The sequence below is a fragment of the Octopus bimaculoides genome, chromosome 24 (genome assembly GCF_001194135.2).
Source record: "Octopus bimaculoides isolate UCB-OBI-ISO-001 chromosome 24, ASM119413v2, whole genome shotgun sequence".
Classification (NCBI taxonomy): domain Eukaryota; kingdom Metazoa; phylum Mollusca; class Cephalopoda; order Octopoda; family Octopodidae; genus Octopus; species Octopus bimaculoides.
In genome coordinates this window covers 1,821,365-1,839,379 of record NC_069004.1, presented here as the reverse complement: position 1 = coordinate 1,839,379, position 18,015 = coordinate 1,821,365, and the positions used below count along the sequence as shown (strand labels likewise).

Here is an 18,015-nt window from a genome sequence, read left to right as displayed (position 1 = left end):
GAAAAATTAATTCCTTCCAGAGAAAAGGACGAGGCCCCACAATAGGAAATACTGATATCATTGTGAAGAAGAAAGGGAAAAGAGAGAGAGAGATGGGGTGAGGAAAAGAAGGAGAAGAGGACGAGGAGAGAGAGAGTGTGTGTGTGTGTGGTGAGATAAAAGGCTCCACTAGAGAAATACTGATACCATTCTAGAAACATGAGCCCTCACTAAAAAAAAGGGGCTGTTATTGATAAATTCCAGAGGCACAAAGCTACTCAACAATAGGAGAGGAAAGTTTTTGGTTTTTTTTTAAAAAAGACAGAAAAAAAACATGAACAGAAAAACAAACAGAAAATAAAATAAACCAGGTTTTTTTTTTCTTTTTTTTGTGTTTCAATTCATTTTTCTTACAAAGTGTGATAATTTCTCTCTTGCCTGGCCTTGTAGAATTTACAACCAAAAAACACTATGGCAATAACTCCAGCACACAGAATAATACCACCAATGAAGGAAGCTGCATCAAAGTGCTGTTTGGTGGATGAGGCAGGGGAGGTGGGATGTGTGGTTGAGGTGACAGGTACTGCTGTGGATGAACCATTAGCTGCTGAGGTGTTAGCTGACGAGGATGAAGGTGAAACAGTAGTAGTTTCATGCGGAGTGGTAGGAGCTGAATTTGTTGTAGTTATAATTGTTGTAGTTTCATTTGAAGATACTTCTGTGGGTGCCACCGTTGTTGCTGGAGTCGCTGGTGTTGAGTTGTTGTCGGCTCCATTTACTCCAACTACGAAAAAGAGGAAAAAAGTCAAGCTTTAGATATCTTTTATTAGCACAAAATTAATGATAAAGATATAAAAAAGGAAAAAAAAGGTGTATTATATGACAGGTATTTATTTTATAAACATTGGATAAAGACACCCTTCAGTCATGAATGACCAGCGGATGGCACCTAGAAAGTTCCCCTCTGAAGCACAAGTCTAGGCAAGGTTGTTTGTGAAAGACTTGCAGCCACCCATGCATACCAGCCTCACCTCTCCATGTCACCAATGTTGTCCAAGGCAAAGGAGCCGATACAGCTTGGCACCAGTGACATTTCATTTCTACAGCTGAATGAACTGGAACAATGTGAAATAGAGTGTCTTGCTCAAGAGCACAACAAACAGCCTGGTCTGGGAATCAAACTCACGACCTCACAATTGTAAGCTCAATGCTCTAACCACTCAGCCATGCGCCTTCATTATAAACCCCAACAGAGATGAAATAAAGTATAAATGGGCTGTGTCACATACATAGGGCAAAGCTAAAACTAAGAAATGTAAACAATGTGTATCAAATTAAGGAGCAAACACTAAATTAGGGATGTGACTAGAGCACAAGCAAATATGGTAAATTATTTCTAGTAGGATTTTCATAGGAATGTAAGAAAAAAAAAAAGGGGGGGGACATTATGACATTTGCTGCCATTTAGTTTTAGAATAGTATTATAATGAAGTATGTCAGAATGTTGATGTAATGTTTAATAAAGTAATCATTCACACAAATGCATAATTACAAAGGTATATTACTTAAATCTCAGTTTTGATTTTTCCTCTTCAAAAAGGACAAGGTCATCAGCATACAAGAGTTCCGTATGAGGGATGGACCGGGAGGACTAGAATGAACTGCACGGGGCTGAGAAATGAATCATTATGGACCCCTACTTGCATCCCAGATATGTTGCTGAACTCATTACTGATCCTCGTCAGGCTAAATGCATCGATTCTCAAACACAATCAACAGAATATTACCCAACCATCTTGTCCTTGTACTCTAATAAAATTTACTGGCAACAAAGTCTTCTAATCAGTCGCTCAACGAACAGGATGAGAATCTTTGCTAACTCTACCAAAAATGAAGCTGGAGGGTGGTGGTGGGCAGGAAACTAATATGCCAGCTGCATTTATTAGTTGCAATCTACTAAGGAAATTATTGTAGCTGTCATTCAAAGAGGTTGATCTAAGGTGGATTAAGATTTGAAAGATAAGACTGACTTAGCAGTAGCAGAGATGTTCTTTTGGTGAGGCAAGAGGTGCAGGTAAGGTTCTGGGTGTGAAGTCACTGCATGTGTCTTCTAACCTAGACAAAGGTTGACCTTGTGAGTGGAGACGTGTGGTGAAAAGGTTTGATTCATAACCTTGTAGTTTTGGGTTCCATCCTTGAGCAGCAACAGCATCTTAGGTGTCATCGACAAAAGCTCCAGGCTGACCAATGCCTTGGTGAGCAAATTTACAAGACAAAACTGTGCAGAAGCCCGTCATACTGTTGTGTGTATGTTACTGCTTGACACTATGTAACTTAGCCATTCAGTAAATGGTGACTGATAGAAAAAGCACCCGACTTGGAAATAAGTACTGGGGCTTGATTTAATTGCCTAGAACCTTCAAAGTGGTATTCCAGCATAGCCACAGTCCAATGACCAAAACCAGAAAAGAATAAGAAAGAAAAGAGAGAGAGAGAGAGAGAGGAGAGCAAGCATTTGATTGTGCTTTCATGCAACCTCTGTAATTTGTTTTGTACGAGTTCACTTCAATAATGGCTCTCAATTAGTCATTATTAATTTCAGAAGGTCGTCTGCAACCTTTATGTCTCCGGTTCTTGCCTCCGCTATAGAAACGAAGTGAACTTGTGACTGGCTCACTGAAAACCTGCAACTAATTACATTATTGTTCACAAAATGCAATATCAAAATAAATTAACAACCATCAGATGAGCAGGACATGAAAGCCTGTGGCTCAGAGGATAGTGTGTTGCACCTACAATCATAAAATTGTAGTTTTGATACTTGGCCTGGGTGGTGCACCGTGTTCTTGAGCAAAACACTTCATTTCACATCACTTGGGTTCACTTCCACCAATAGCTGTGAGAAGTTAACCCTACAATGGACTGGCATCCTGTTCAATGTGTGTGTAATCTGTCCCTTGTACACCATGTGGAGGTGCATGGCCTAAAAGTTAGGGAGCCTGACCCCACATCTAAGAAGAGGTGTCGTGTATCAAGACCAGTAGTTTTAAAGCTCAGTGCCCCCCCCCTCCGCTAAATAGTGTTTCATGATCATTCTTTGTAAAAGTGAAAAAAAACAAACAAAAACAAACACAAAAAGAACCTCTCAGCAATTATAAATAGAAGCTACTTTTGTACAGTAGCAAACAATGTGCTCTTTTCACAGTCAATCCAGCATTTGCCCTTTGTAGATATTTGTGTAGGGTTGTGCATTAACATTAAATTTTTATGGAAATTCCCTAAGTTGAGGATTTATAATGAAATTTTACTGGTCTTTAGCACATTAGTCACGTTCTTCTGTTTACTGGCAACAAAACACTATTCGTATTGCTTGCAATACAAACAAAAATGATTAAAATTTTTTTTTTACTATTTATTGGTTTCAGTCATTGGACTACAGCCATGCTGGAGCATTACCTTTAAGTCAAACAAATCAACCTCAGGAGTTTTGGTTTTAGAAAAGTCAGGTGTTTATTTTGTCGAATCGCTAAGTTATGGGGACAGTTGACAAGCAGTGAAGAGACACACACACACACAGGTGAAGGGCTAGCTGCTGTTTCAATATACCAAATCCACACACAAGGCTTTGGTTGGCCTAGGGTTATAACACAAAACACTTGCCTAATGTACCATGCAGTGGAAACTGAACCTGAAACCTTGTGATTAGCAAGCAAACTTCGGTGGTTTTAAAGCACAGCCACCATAGAAATTGAAACACCGTCTCCAAATTGTATATCAGCCACTCCTCAGGTGCAGTTATGACGTGTTATTTCATTTTGACCCACTCACCGATCACTGGTTGAATTATTGACACAAATAAGATATTTACATTAAATAACGCTGTTGACTAATTCATTCTTCACCGACAAACTTGCACTGACTCGAGTCAACTCTGGCATTTTATTTCTTAATCATAACGATGTAAAGTGGACCAACAAGATTTAACTGACAATCACGAAGCTGTGAATGTGACACAGTATATCATCTGGACTAGATAGGCTTGACCTACCTTCACCGAACAATGGCTGATGGGATGTAAGTGAAATTTCTATTCAACAAAATTAGGTGCAGGCAATGCTGTATACACAGGTAGTTTGTATAGGTGAGAAGTTTGTTTCATAATCGCAGGGTTTCACTGTGTGACACTCTGGCTAAGTGTTATCTTCTAAAGTCACAGGCCAACCAAAGCCTTCTGAGGAGTGGATCTGATACAAACTTTATGGAAGCCTATAGTGTGTTGTGTGTGTGTGTGTGTATATATATATATATATATATAAATGCTTCCTTCTCGAGCCATGCCAGATTCATAAGGGCCAGTTTCCTGGTTTCAGTGGCATATAAATTCCCTACTGGAAGGGACGCTGGTCCATCACAGGGAGAGACTCCTTTTTGCAAGCTGAGTGGACTGGAGCAGCATGAAATGAAGTATTTTGCTCAAGAACACAAAGCATCGCCTGGTCCAGGAATTGAAACCTCAATCTTACGATCACGAGTCCAATACCCTAACCAAGCCACACACGTGTGTGTGTGTGTGTGAAAATGTTAACCTGTTTTTGCTTGTCACTGGCTGAAAGAAATGGTGATGTGATTACATTCCTTGAAGGCCATATGTTCCACCTTTGTGCATTTGAAGAATAAAAAAATCCCTTACTCGAAAATCAAGGGTTGGTATTAGGAAGGGCATCATTGTCATTTTTTAATGTCCCCTTTTCCATGCTTGCATGGCTCAGATGGAATTTGTTGAGGGAGATTTTCTATGGCTAGAAACCCTTTCTGAGCAAGCTAACATTTCTTCAAAGCCAGACACGATTTTTTAAGGACAACTGGAAATAAAACATCATTTGTACGATGATGGTGCTTGTTTACAACCATCACATGCCAAGACAACACACATACATTACTTTGGGTTTCTGCAAACCAAATCCACTCACAAGGCTTTGGTTGGCCTGGGGCTATAATAGAGGACACTTACCTATGGTGCTGCACAGTGTGACCGAACTGGAGAGCACATGGTAGGGAAGCTTCTTAGCTACACCAACCACCTTAACTGTATCTATGTCATCCAGTTGGAAAATACTGCCTCAAATAAGTCTGTGTTCGACCCATGCTAGCATGGAAAACCAGATATAAAATGAACGAAGATAATGCAATTTCCTAAACACACTATAAGCCTTAACTCATATATGTTGTGAATCTCTCAGTCATTACACCTTAACATTATGACAGTCAGACATCTTAACCGATACATATCTCTTACACAACAAGAAACCTAGTCAGACACAGAATAGCTAAACACATTGGCTACATTCTGTTGTGAATATGAGATATGTAGCTTGCATGACATCTAGATTTCTGAATATATAATCAACTCCTTTGTATGTACAATGTTTAGAAGAGAAATGAAACAAAAAAAAAAAAAAATACAGAAAACTCACTGGCAAAATATAATGAAGTTGAACATTTCATTAAAAAGGAATGTCATATTTACACAACAGTATTGGTCTGTCTATAAAGTCAGAGAATATGAAAAACGTCCTGGGTTAAAGAATACTTCGGCTTTGACATTATCTTTTACTCATGGCTGCACCTAAGAGATTCCCCTCCGGGGCATAAGTCTGGGCAGAAAGTCGCCTCATCGGCAAATGCACAACCTTGTTTTTCTGGAAGGCCAACAGTCGCCCATGCATACCAGCCTCCCCGCTCCATGCCACCGATGTTATCCAACGAAAAGGCAAAGGGGCCGATACAGCTTGGCACCAGTGATGCTGCAATTCATTTCTACAGCTGAGTGAACTGGAGCAACGTGAAATAAAGTGTCTTGCTCAAGAACACAACACGCAGTCCAGTCTGGGAATCGAACTCACTACCTCATGATTGTAATCTCGATGCTCTAACCACTGAGCCATATGCCTTCACTCTATTTAGAGTAAGGAGAAATGTGGTTGCAAAGCAAGCATTCTTAATGTTTCCACAGACAAAACAAAAATTCAATACATGTAACAAGTGAGGCTGAAGTGTGACATGGTTCTCTGGATCATAATCATCATCATCATCATCATCATTTTAATGTCAAACTTTTCCGTGCTTGTATGGGTTGGAGAGTAATTAACTCGTAATTATTCAAACCCATCTTGCTGAAACATTAGATCTTCAGAACAGTTTATCGTTGGAAGAAGAAGAAAAACAAAAACACTGTCACTAAGAAGAAGAATGAACATCAGAGTTAATTAGTTCAAATTTCCGTTTCAAAGTTGGACAGAATTAAATAGGCTATGGTCATATTTTTGCATATCATCATTATTTTTCATAATGCACAAAATTCCTGCATTCGTTGTTGTTGTGGAGAAAAGTCAAGATAAGATTTCAGGTGACTGGACTCGCATGGAAGTTGATAAATGATTTAGACAATCACACCACAATGGAAAAATGTGTTAAAACAAGGACGAGTCATAATGACCACTTAGCAAATGGCTCTTGGAATAAACCACCTCAAATATTAAGGAATACTTTGTCATTATTATAGATGTCCAGTTCTACAACATCAAAACCAAAGGATATTAGTTTCACTGATTACACACATACACATAGGTATGGCTATGTGATTAGGGAGTTTGTTTCCTAACTGCCGGTTTTGGGGTTCAGTCTCACTACATGGCACTTGAGGCAAGTGTCTTCTATAGCCCTGGACTAACCATAGCTTTGGGAGTGGATATGGTAGATCTTTGCGTTACGGTAGAGTCCTGCCGTCCCCCGATTCCTGCTCTAATCTGCTCAGCACCTCCTCCTGTGCCTGATCTGTCCTCTCTGTTAGTAATGCCAGGACATCAGCATAGTCTAGGTCAGTTAATGTTATGGCTTGATGCTGTCTACTGCTTGGCCTATGCAGTTTGAATCCCAATTCTTTTTCCTTGCCCTCGTACGTTCAGAACGATGGTGAAGAGATAACGTGCTAGTGTGTAAATAAATGTTGCTGATACGCAATATCCCATGAAATTGTTTAGCCATTAGGAAGTATTACCTTGTTTGGAAACAGGTGAGACTTGTTGACAGGAAGAGTATCCAATCGTAGAATATCAGTCTCAATAGACTTCATCCAATTCATACAGAGTACAAGGGCAGAGATGCTGCTCTAGAAAGAAGCAACTACATCATCGAGTGAGTGTACCAAGTTATGAAAGTGACAGAGTTATAGAACAGCTAATTAAGAAGAGAATTGGTTTAGATGAAATGCAAGATTTGTGCTAGGTTGGGAAAGTTGTCAGCCACTATACCGATTCATTCACCTGGAGAAGGAATTTGATACAGTACTGCTCTATGTATGATAGTTGCAAAGAAAGAGTGGAGGTGAATGGCTTGCAAATGCTATGTACAAGGGTAGTGTTAGCAATGTGAGGAATTTAGCAGGTAGTTGGACACAAAAAGAGCTGAAAACCGACAGTTCTGTGGCTGGGAAAGCCTGCATGTTGACAACATAGTTCTCATTCAAGAATTAATCCAAGAATCAGAGGTAAAGTTCTGAATGTGCAAATAGAGTCCAGAATCGAGAGGTTTAAAAGGCCAACTTAAAAAAGTTTACAAGTCTTAGTTAACAAAAATGGAAAACAGAGGAGGTAGACTTCCAACCTATATTCTCTATGAAGAAAGTTAGCCGAGTAAAAATTCTATACTGTGTATCAAATATAAACTATGCATGCACAAAAGGTGCAGTGAGATCTCAAGTAGGTTGATGGATTAAGTAAAAAGACAACAGATTATGCAAAAGTACAATATTTGTAATTCTATAAGAGCATGTCACTTTAAGATTGACAAAAGAAAAAAAAACCCAACTTAATAGAAAATATAACAAAAACTGCTTACAAGTGTTTTCTTAGTCTTTGTTTGCAGCAAATCTTAACTTCTTTTTTTTCCATTTCACAAGAGGATTAATGGACTCATTGTTTGGTATACATAGGCACACATCAACCTTCACTTGGCACCTACTACATTTGGGTAAAGTTTCTCAGGTTCTTAACTTTATATAGTCAAAAATTATAGTTTTCAAGTTAGTGCCTAGAGAGAGAGTAAGGTCTTTGTAGCTGAATCTATGAGTCTAACAGTCGACACATCAACGGTGAGTGACATTGGACACTAGGTCTTGCAAAAGTATAATTGACCTCATTTAAAGAAGAGTGGGCAAAATCCAGAGAGTTATTCTTTTGAGAACAAAGACCTTCTCTTTAACCCTTTTGTTTTCAAATTTGTTGGAATGCTCAGCTTTTGTTATTGTTAAGCTTTGAGTTCAGAACATAAATTAACACAAAATGTTGATGGATGGTTTTTAAAATTTAGATCACTTTAACCTTTTTGCTACTATATCTCTGTCATTGTGTCATTTAAATTTGAAACTAATAAAGAATTTAGTGAAATGACTCATTATTAAGACTGGTGTTTGGAACATGAATTTACATGAAATTGTGATAGATGGTGTTGAGATCACTTTAAAATGGGAAGCTTGTATCATAGAGAACCAGGAGCAGTCTAAGACAGGTTGGCATCAATAATGGTGAAAAAAGGGTGGAAAAATTTGGAGAGCTATTACTTCTATGGACAACAAGGGGCTTCTCTTTTGATTGTAGAATATTTGTGTGTGAAGTACGATAGCACGAAAAGGGCATTGAATGGAGGAGTATGTGAAAAAGCTGGAGAGAAATAAGGCAAAACTGTTCCATTGGATGTGTAATATGAGTGTAGATGAACAATGCAGTACAGGGGATCTGAGATGAAATGGAAGAAAAAGGGAGGGCGGGGAAAGAAGCATTAGAAGAATCGGATGTAGAAGAGAAAGATTAATACAAAAGATGAGAGTTGGGTGAAACGTGCCAAGCAATCTAATTAAAAGGAGTCTGTGGAAGAAGATGACCAAGGAAGACATGGAGTGGGTAGAGAGCAATAAAGGCCAATCTCAGGATGCTGAGTCTCATGAAGGGGATAACATAACTGCTACATGTGGTGAGATGCTGTGCTGAAACACTCATTTTTCCATGAGGTTTCTTTCTCTCTCTCTCTCTCTCTCTCGCACACACACACACGGTTTCAGTACCTTATCCCTTTACTTGTTTCAATCCTTGGATTGCTGCCATGCTGAAGCACCACTTTGAAGAGTTTTAGTCAAGCAAATCAATCCTGTCATTTTTTTTTTTTTTTTGTAAGTCTGGTAATTTTGCCAAACTTAGTTATGGGGACAGAAACAAACCAACAGTGGTTGAGGTAAGATGGACACACACACACACACTTTCCTTCTACCAAATTCACTCACAAGGCATTGGTCAGACCGAGACTAAGTGTAGAAGACACTTGCCCCAGGTGCTGCACAGTAGGACTGAACCCCATACCACATGGCTGCAAAGTGAGCTTCTTAACTACACGACCATGCCTGTGCCTATAGAAGTTAATGAAACTAAATCTTTTGCTAATATTAAGGAGGATTATGCATTTTGTGATGCCCTGTAGCCAGAAACAAGCTAAAAAAGGCTAAGTGCAATGTAATATGCACTTTACTATTCGACATTTGAGGACAAAAACATCTCTAAAGAGTATTTTTAGTTGAAACACTTAACCATATTAAAAGTGGCTTCCTGTATCTGTGTTCTCAAACTAAGATGTGTTACGTAGCAAAGAGAACAAGCATTTCCCAATCCGCATGTTGCAAAATTGCCCAAAATCAGAAAACAATTAGATTACAATTAGACGATCCCACCCACTTTTTTTTTTGCTCCGAGTGTGGTCTAAATGACACCTATTCTATGTAAAAAAAAAGATATTTGTAGTGTTTTTTTATTATGTATGCACTACCCCTCCTCCTCCTCTATGACCCACAATAATCTTCCTTACCACACAGACCACGCTGCACCTATATATATATATATATATATATATATATATATGTGTGTATATGTATAGGCGCAGCGTGGGTTGTGTGGTAGGCTACCGACAAGTGCTAAAGTTGCCTTCATTTAATTATTCTGTAACTTGTATTCCAGTCTCTTTATTGTTATTGATTAAACATAGAATTAAGCTTGTTTTCCATTCAATCGTGTATTAATTAGATTTCATAACGAGCGTCTTGGTAGGAGACACAACACTAACCTAACGCCGGGTCATAAAAACCATCGGTACCGGAATACACACACAACAGGCATTCCTCAACTTAAGCCGGTCATTCGTTCTAAGACGCGATACGGAATTCGAAAAACGATGTAACATGAAAAAAAAAAAAGAAAAAGAAAAATTTTAACTATTAGTATATTCGTGTTTTAAAAGATAGTTCGTACCTATTTTCATTTTGATTCAGAATTAATTTGTGTTTTTGAATATCTTCGCCGAGACCTACGCAAAATCGGATGAAACAGACTGAAGTTGATTTCTTAAAAAAAAAATAAATAAATAAAAACGACTTAATTTGAAACGACATGAGTTGGGATATGCCAGTATTTGAAAATTACTGTTATATCTATATATGTGTGCCCACAATAGTATTTATGATGCACGGCACATTTCTCTTGTATTTGGAAGCTTTACAAATTCCACTGAACCAAATATGACATTCACAAACCGAACTCGAGATTAACAATCGTCCTAACACAGGTCGGGTGTGGCAATATACTTGTCACTCAGGTGGATGTAATTGTTACAATATGTATATATTTAGACACACGCAAACGTTCTGAACTTCCCATTTGTATTAGGTTAATATAAGAAAACGAAGAAAAGGGTCACCAAGCAATGTTGAACATATAAACCAAATGACGCAATGACGGACATATTTATAAGACCGCTTATAAAACGGCGGGACAAAACAACTATTATATATATATATAAGCTATTTCCGGAAAATTTCAGTACCAAAAAATATGCGTTTAACAAGTACCGGTGATCAGAGCCATTATTCATTTCGTTTTTCAAATTTCCCCACCTCTCACATAAATTTTCATTGGGAGAAGACACACTTCTGTAGTTATGTCATATATATATGTACAGGGTGTCCACAAAGTCTGGGTACATGGGGATTAACACATACTTTAAGAAATTATTATTTCTTATATTTAATTGTTTATGTTATGATTTTATTTACTCCATGTAGCCTGACTTTGTGGACACAGTGTATAAGACGCAGGCGTGGCTGTCTGGTAAGATGTTTGCTTCCGCACTGCATGGCAACTTGGAAGTGTCTTCTGCTATAGGTCCAGACCTAGCAAAGCATTGTGAGGGGAATTGGCAGACGGAAACTGAAAGAAACTAGTCTTGTGTGTATCTTAGAACCAACCCCACCACCGCTTGACAACCGTCGTTAGAGCCCGAAACTGGGGAAGGATTTATTCGGTTAAACCGTACAAATCGTAGCCACGGTCCAATGACTGGAACAAGACAAAGCCCACGCGCGCGCAATGACTGGCAATCTTTGTTTAGCGTCCTAAATTACTATATTTTTATTAAAAAATATTTTCTTGCGTGAGAGAAAACAAATGAAATGAGCCGTACTCAAATGCACCAAACTCAGAATTTCACGATGAAAAGCAATTTCATTGTCTAATTACGTACATTTTATTACGTGGCGGTTTTTGTTTTAATTGCTACTTAAATTTTCTTCTCAAAAGCCTGAAACACTTGAGTCACTGTTGTTTGTCTCTATTCAAACTGACAGAAACAAAAACGGTTTGCAATGTCTCGTTAATTCTTTGATAAGATAAAATAGATAAAAAAACAATGACTACTTGTGGTGGGAGCAAGCAAATTTCCAGGGTCTACAAAGTTATCTCGGTGATTCTTATATCCGTCTGTTTGACATTGGTCTGCGGCCATCACCATAGACGGTTCAGTCGAGTGTTCGAAGTTTGAAAGTGTTTGGTTACAAAAAATTAATTTCTCGATCTGCCGTTGAAAGGGAAAAGATCCCTTATTTTATATATCTGGTACTTATTCTACGAGCCTCTAGTGCCTGAGCTGCTAACTTACGGGGGTGTAAACAAACCAACACCTGTTGTCAAGCGGTGCTGGGACACACACACTCATTCTTTCAATTTCCGTCTACCAAATCCACGGAGCTTTAGTAAACGACACCTGTCCCAGGTGCCGCAGAGTGTGATTGAGCCCAAGACCACATAGTTGGGAAGCAAGCTGCTTACCTACAGAGCTACTCCCGCAACATTTACAAAATAGAAAAGGTGTTTTTCAGATTATAAAAAAATAAATACCCTCCACCCCAACCGGGAAAGTGAAAACGGAAATGTATTCAGGGCACTAAACTTAACTGCATACGATTCTTAGGTGACCATAGCAAGTCTGTAAAATGAAAGTGAACCAAGTTTGCTTCCCAGCCACATGGTTTCGTGTATAATACCACATGGTTCAATACCTTGCATAGGTGCCTATTACTATAGCCCTGGGCCGAACAAAGTCTTGCGAATGGATGGATATAGTAGACGGAAACTAAAAGAAGCCAGTCGTATTTTCTTTTAAACAGCCTTAAGGCTGTAGCCATGCTGGATATTTGTTGAAAATTTCGTTAAAAATATGTGTATGTGTAAGCGGTCACCAATTTTTTTCCAACTTTAAATTCCGATATAATTGTAATCTGCATCATCTGAAAATTACTTGTAGAAAATTTCATCAAGAAATATCCATTTTTTCTCCTCGAGGGTGAGGAGGAAACTTAATCAGGAGGGGGGGGGCGCACTTGTGCAGGTTTTCTGGCTCACCAATACCAAAGATACTTTAGTAGTGTGAAAGACATTTAAGAAAAAACAAAAATATAATAATCCACGACTAAAGTTTCTTTTCGCCTTTCAAGATTAAGTAAATTGAAAAACAAACAAGCAAAAAGTCAAGGATCCTCAAGATATGATCGTTAAATAACCACACGTCCAAATTGAAACACACACACTGCACTGTTGTGACGTAAGCGGCACGAGTAAACAAGCGTGTCGTTGTTAACCACACCGACAGTCGTTATATTGTTGTGATGGGTGTTAAGAACCTGTTGAGGACAAGTAACCCATAATGTACTCCCTAAAATACTACACACAACCAGGCCGTCACCAACGAAGCCATCATTAATATATATATATTATTCCACTCCACTACGCAGGGGCAGGCGTGAGAAGTTTTATTCCCAACTATCATGGTTTCGGGTTCGGTTCCACTGCGTGGAACTTTGGGGCAAGTGTCTTCTGCTACATAAGCCTCGGCCGACCAAAGTCTTGTGAGAGGATTTGGTGGACGGAAACTGAAAGAAGCCCGTTGAGTGTGTGTATGCGTGTTTGCACCCCCATCCCGTCAAAACCCGCTCGACAACTGGTGTCGGTGCGTTCACGTAACTTAGCGGTTCGGCAAAAAGGGACCGACAGAAAAAGTACTAGGTAAAGAAAATAAAAAATAAAAGTGTTAAGTTGATTTGTTGGATTAAAACCTCGAAAGCAATGCCCTTATATTGCACAGGTGCAATAACAAGGAAAAGATAAAATATACACCATCCGTCCGTCCACACAGGTAACCCTGATCATTCCACTTGCCCACGCGACACCGTTGTGACGTCACAAAAGATTGCAGTGATGTGACGATTATTATGCAGGTAGCTGTTTGTGCCGACTCAGCTCGGCCAAGCAGGGAACTTCACGTGGTCGCGTAACATTTTAGAAATAGCAGCCAAATCTCTCTCTCGAACCAAACCCTAACTCGATTAAGGACGCGGCACTACTTAACTACAGAGGTCCCGATGCATCGACGTAACGAAGATTTTACAGAGCACACTGGTTAGGGTTCGGGTTACGTAGATGCGTCGGGACCTCTGTATTTAAGTAGTACCAAGGACGCTCCTTCCTAACCACTCCACAAAGCCTTGTTTTCACCGATGCTTTTTATCCGAAGTAACTTTTACTCGTTTCAGCCGTTAGACTGCGGTTATGTTGGGGCACCGCCACGAAGGGGCATTTTTTTTTTTTTTTTTTTTTTTGAAAAGAACTACAGAGAATATATTTGGAAATCGTGGTTGTGTGGTAAGAAGTTCGCTTTCCAACAACATGGGTTCTGGAATCGGTCTCCCTGCGTGGCACCTTGATGACTAAAAAGCCTTGTGAGTGAATGTGGAAGATAGAAATTGAAAGAAGTCCGATATGTGGTGGCCTCCCCACCGCTTCACAACCGGTGTTGGTTTGTTTACGTCTTCGTAACTTAGCTGTTCGACGAAAAAAAGGAACCGATAGAAAAAAAATACCAGGTTTTTAAAAATAAGTCCTGGTCGTTATTCGTTTGACTACAACCCTTCAAGGCGGTGCCCCAGCATGGCCGCAATCCAATGACCGAGGCTACATGTGGTCATGAAATGAGGTAAAAAAATCAGGTAAAACCGCCGAGGGATGGTAAAAACTGGTGATTGCAGCATCACGAAGGGATGTCTGCTAGAAAGAATAGGTTCTTTGGAAACGGTAAACGAGGAAGAATTTAGTGTAAGATGGATTGAAAAATTCATCCACTCTCTCTTTCGTTTTATTTTGAAATGCGGAGTAATAAATAACGAAGAAGCGCCATCTTAACTAAGGAAGGACACGTTGAACAACGTCGTCTTCGCTGTAGTAAAAGACGGGAGAGTCACGCCTGGAACGCATTTGATTACAGGTCTGCTGGATCAAAGCTGACTTGGCGGGGCTGAACAATTGCCTATGTCGATGTTTAAAATGTCAGTCAAAGCACAACCTTGACGATTTAGATAGCCTTGTGGGGGGAAAAAACGACTGGACAGTCGTGGCTGGAATGCCTTTGATCTGCTCAATATCACTGCTGACCTGCAGCTAATCAATAACATATTGCGTCACTTGAAAGAAATAAAATTTCGATAATGGCGCTTTATCTAAATCTCACTGAAAAACAAAAATACTACACAAAACACACACTTGGTTAGGATAGACACGAGCGCGCGGGCGCGCATACACACCCGGTTAAAACACAGTAAATACACATGCACTCAAACACACAAGCGCACACATACACGACGAATATATACGTACACTCACACAAGCGCACACACGACGAATATATACGTACACTCATACAGCGAATACACACATACACGACGAATATATATATATATACGAACACTCATACAGCGAATACACACATATACACAGACATCAAATATACACATACAGCTAATACACAAGCACACACACATACACACCTGGCTAATGTGTGTAGAATATTCCAGTAGAAAAGTGTCGAAGTAAATTCAACAAATACGTTTCTAGAATAAGTTTAAAAACCTTGGAAGACGGTGTGTCTGTTATATGTAAAGACATCTTTTAAATACGCATAAAATAAATGGTTTCTGAGAAAATATGGGGAACAGAAAACCCATCAAAATAAACAGGTTGTGGTAATTGTTCATGCCTTTTCTCATAAAAGAGGGGAGAATGGTAAAGTTATCAAAAGCAAAAATGATTCATTTAAAACACTAAGCCATTTAATTTTGTGTTATGAAGACACCACAAAAGCTGTAACTTGTTGGAAGAGGCAACAGGGAAAAGAAAAAATAAAGAGGGAAAAAGCTGTAAGAAACACAGGAATAAAAACTTTGGATTTGTGATGATGGTTTTAAAGGGATTTGGGATTAAGTGACGTTCATCACTTTCCTAATAGAAATAATGATTAACAACCAGAAAGCTGTTTCCCCGCTTTTTTTGTTTAACGAAAGGCAAAAACACTCCCTCGCCCAACATTTTGTAACGAAGACGGGAAATAAAGGTGAGGAGGGGACAAAAAATGATTTATTACTTCAGTACGAATAAGGATTGTATTATATTATAGCTTTAATGATTTAAGCTACAAGGCCAAAAGGTTTGAGGGGTGGGGCTTAGGCATTACCATCAACCACTTCCAAGTTTGACCCCGAAAGGATGAAAGCAGTTGACTTCGGTCAGATTTGAACTCAGGAGATAATCATAACAATAACTGCTTCTTAATATTTAGGAATAAGGCCCTGACATTTTAGAAAGAAAGAACAAACAGGCGATTAAATCGACCCCAGTACTTAACTGGTACTTTATTCTCTCGACCTCCTTGAGGGATGAAAGATGAAGTTGATCTCAGCAGGATTTGAACTCAAAAAAGGTAGCCAAGCCATCTCAAATCCTGCAGATATTTTCTTTTTATTATCATAATAATGCTTTTTAATGTTAACATTTCCAAGATAATCCAGATTCTTTCGACAGAAAACTCCATATACATATAGTTCGTAGGGAAGGGGCCAAAAAAAAAAAAAATCCACAACGTGATATTATTACATACAAGCCATGCTTTCTGTTCCCCCGCACACCAAGGAAGGACCTCAGTCGTCAATGACGATGAGGATCATTAATTATTATTAATTAATTTTATTATTTTAATTAGAAACAGGTAATAAAAAACAATAACTCGTAAAACAGAAAGATATAATATAATATAATATAATATATATATATATACATACCGATAAACGACGTGGCTAAAAGCAAAACGAAAATAATCCCAACATATCTCCCAGTAACAATCGTCGTATACAAGTTCCTGGTGGTGGATGTCATTTTCAACATGTTTCTTCTAGTTTTATTTATAAAATAGTCTTTTTTAATGTTTAGTGTTTCCCCTTTTGAATGAAATAATAACAGCAACAGACGTCTGATGTATTGTTTAAAGCCTTAAAACAGATCTAATAAACAGTGGTGTCTACGTCTGTACAAGAGAGAAGGCAGAGCGAGGTAGGATCTTTTTCTACGACGTCTACAGAAATATATGGATGTGTGTGTGTGTGGATATTTATAAATGAAAATGTTAAGATTTTTTCCTTCCAGGAAGGAAAGAATAGCGTCAGCGTGCCTTCCTTGTTGCTTAACAATGTATTACTGTTTGCCACCAGTTCAACTAAGCCTTATATATATATATATTCATAGAGATATTAACAGAGAATGATATCTCGTCTGGCGAGTCACTTCTATCATGGTATTATATATATATATATGTGTGTATATATGTATAGGAAGTTCTGCGACGTTTTCTTCCAGTCAATATCACGGAAGGATATTAGTGTATATGTATATATATAGAAATAAATATATATATATATACACACAAATATAAATATATTTACAAGGCAGGAAGGTGAAATGAAGTGATATTAAATAGTGCAGGACAGCAGGCAGCCTCACCGTTGCTGTAGAGTTCTACTTCCGGTTTCTCTTAGCTACGGATAACAGCACGCTCTCGTGCTTTACCTTTTCTTTCCCTCTCTCTCTCTCACTCTCTCTTTCTCTGCTCCCTCTCTGTCTCTATCCACCTTACCCTCTAAATCTCTATCTACCGTCGAGATAATCCAACTGCGTGTCTCTCTTGTCTCTTATTTCCTTATCTCGTCACCCCGCTGTTTCCCCTATCTCTATTGCCCAATGTGTATGTGTGTGTGTATACAGTGTGTAGGTGAAAATAAGCGTGGTATATATATATATATATATATATATATATATATATATATATATATATATATATTCCGTAGTAAACACATAAAATGTGCAACAAGGTGGAAAAAAAGAGTACTCAAATACCAGAGGTAGAGTAATATGCTTTATTTAAAAGCACCAGAAATATAACAAAAGACTGTTACTCGGAGTTTCACGTTCCCGTTCATCGGACAAGGCTCAAATGGTTGACTCCAACCTCTTTATGCAGGGCTAGCGCTTTGGCATCGAAAGTTAGCGAGAAAAAAACAACCTATCGAGCTGTTGTGCAGGTAGAAAGGCAGATAAAGACGAGCAGGTTTAAATCACACACACACACATACTAGGTTAATTTTATTTACTTCGGCTCCAATAAAGGTATATAATTTACCTGCACTTATATGCATAAAGCTAAGATAGTTGCTCCTTTACAAAGACAGGCAACTCGTGTTAACATTTGAATCTCTGGAGTGTACACTGTCACAGGGTAGCGACCATTTTC

General features: G+C 38.7%; 1 protein-coding gene across 2 annotated transcripts in view; it reads right to left on the bottom strand.

Moving 5' to 3' along the window:
* Positions 1 to 17,279, bottom strand: part of LOC106875901 (sialomucin core protein 24) — a 19,473-nt gene extending 2,194 nt beyond the window's left edge. Inside the window, exons 1-2 of one of the 2 annotated variants that reach the window (XM_014924216.2) lie at positions 16,514 to 17,279; positions 394 to 763 (exon numbers count right to left, since the gene is read on the bottom strand). In XM_014924216.2, the coding sequence (XP_014779702.1) occupies positions 394 to 763; positions 16,514 to 16,616 (473 nt within the window). In that variant the 5' untranslated portion in view covers positions 16,617 to 17,279. The remainder of the gene's footprint in view (positions 1 to 393; positions 764 to 16,513) is intronic. The other variant, XM_014924217.2, reaches the window with a different exon arrangement.
* Positions 17,280 to 18,015: the final 736 nt, after the last annotated feature.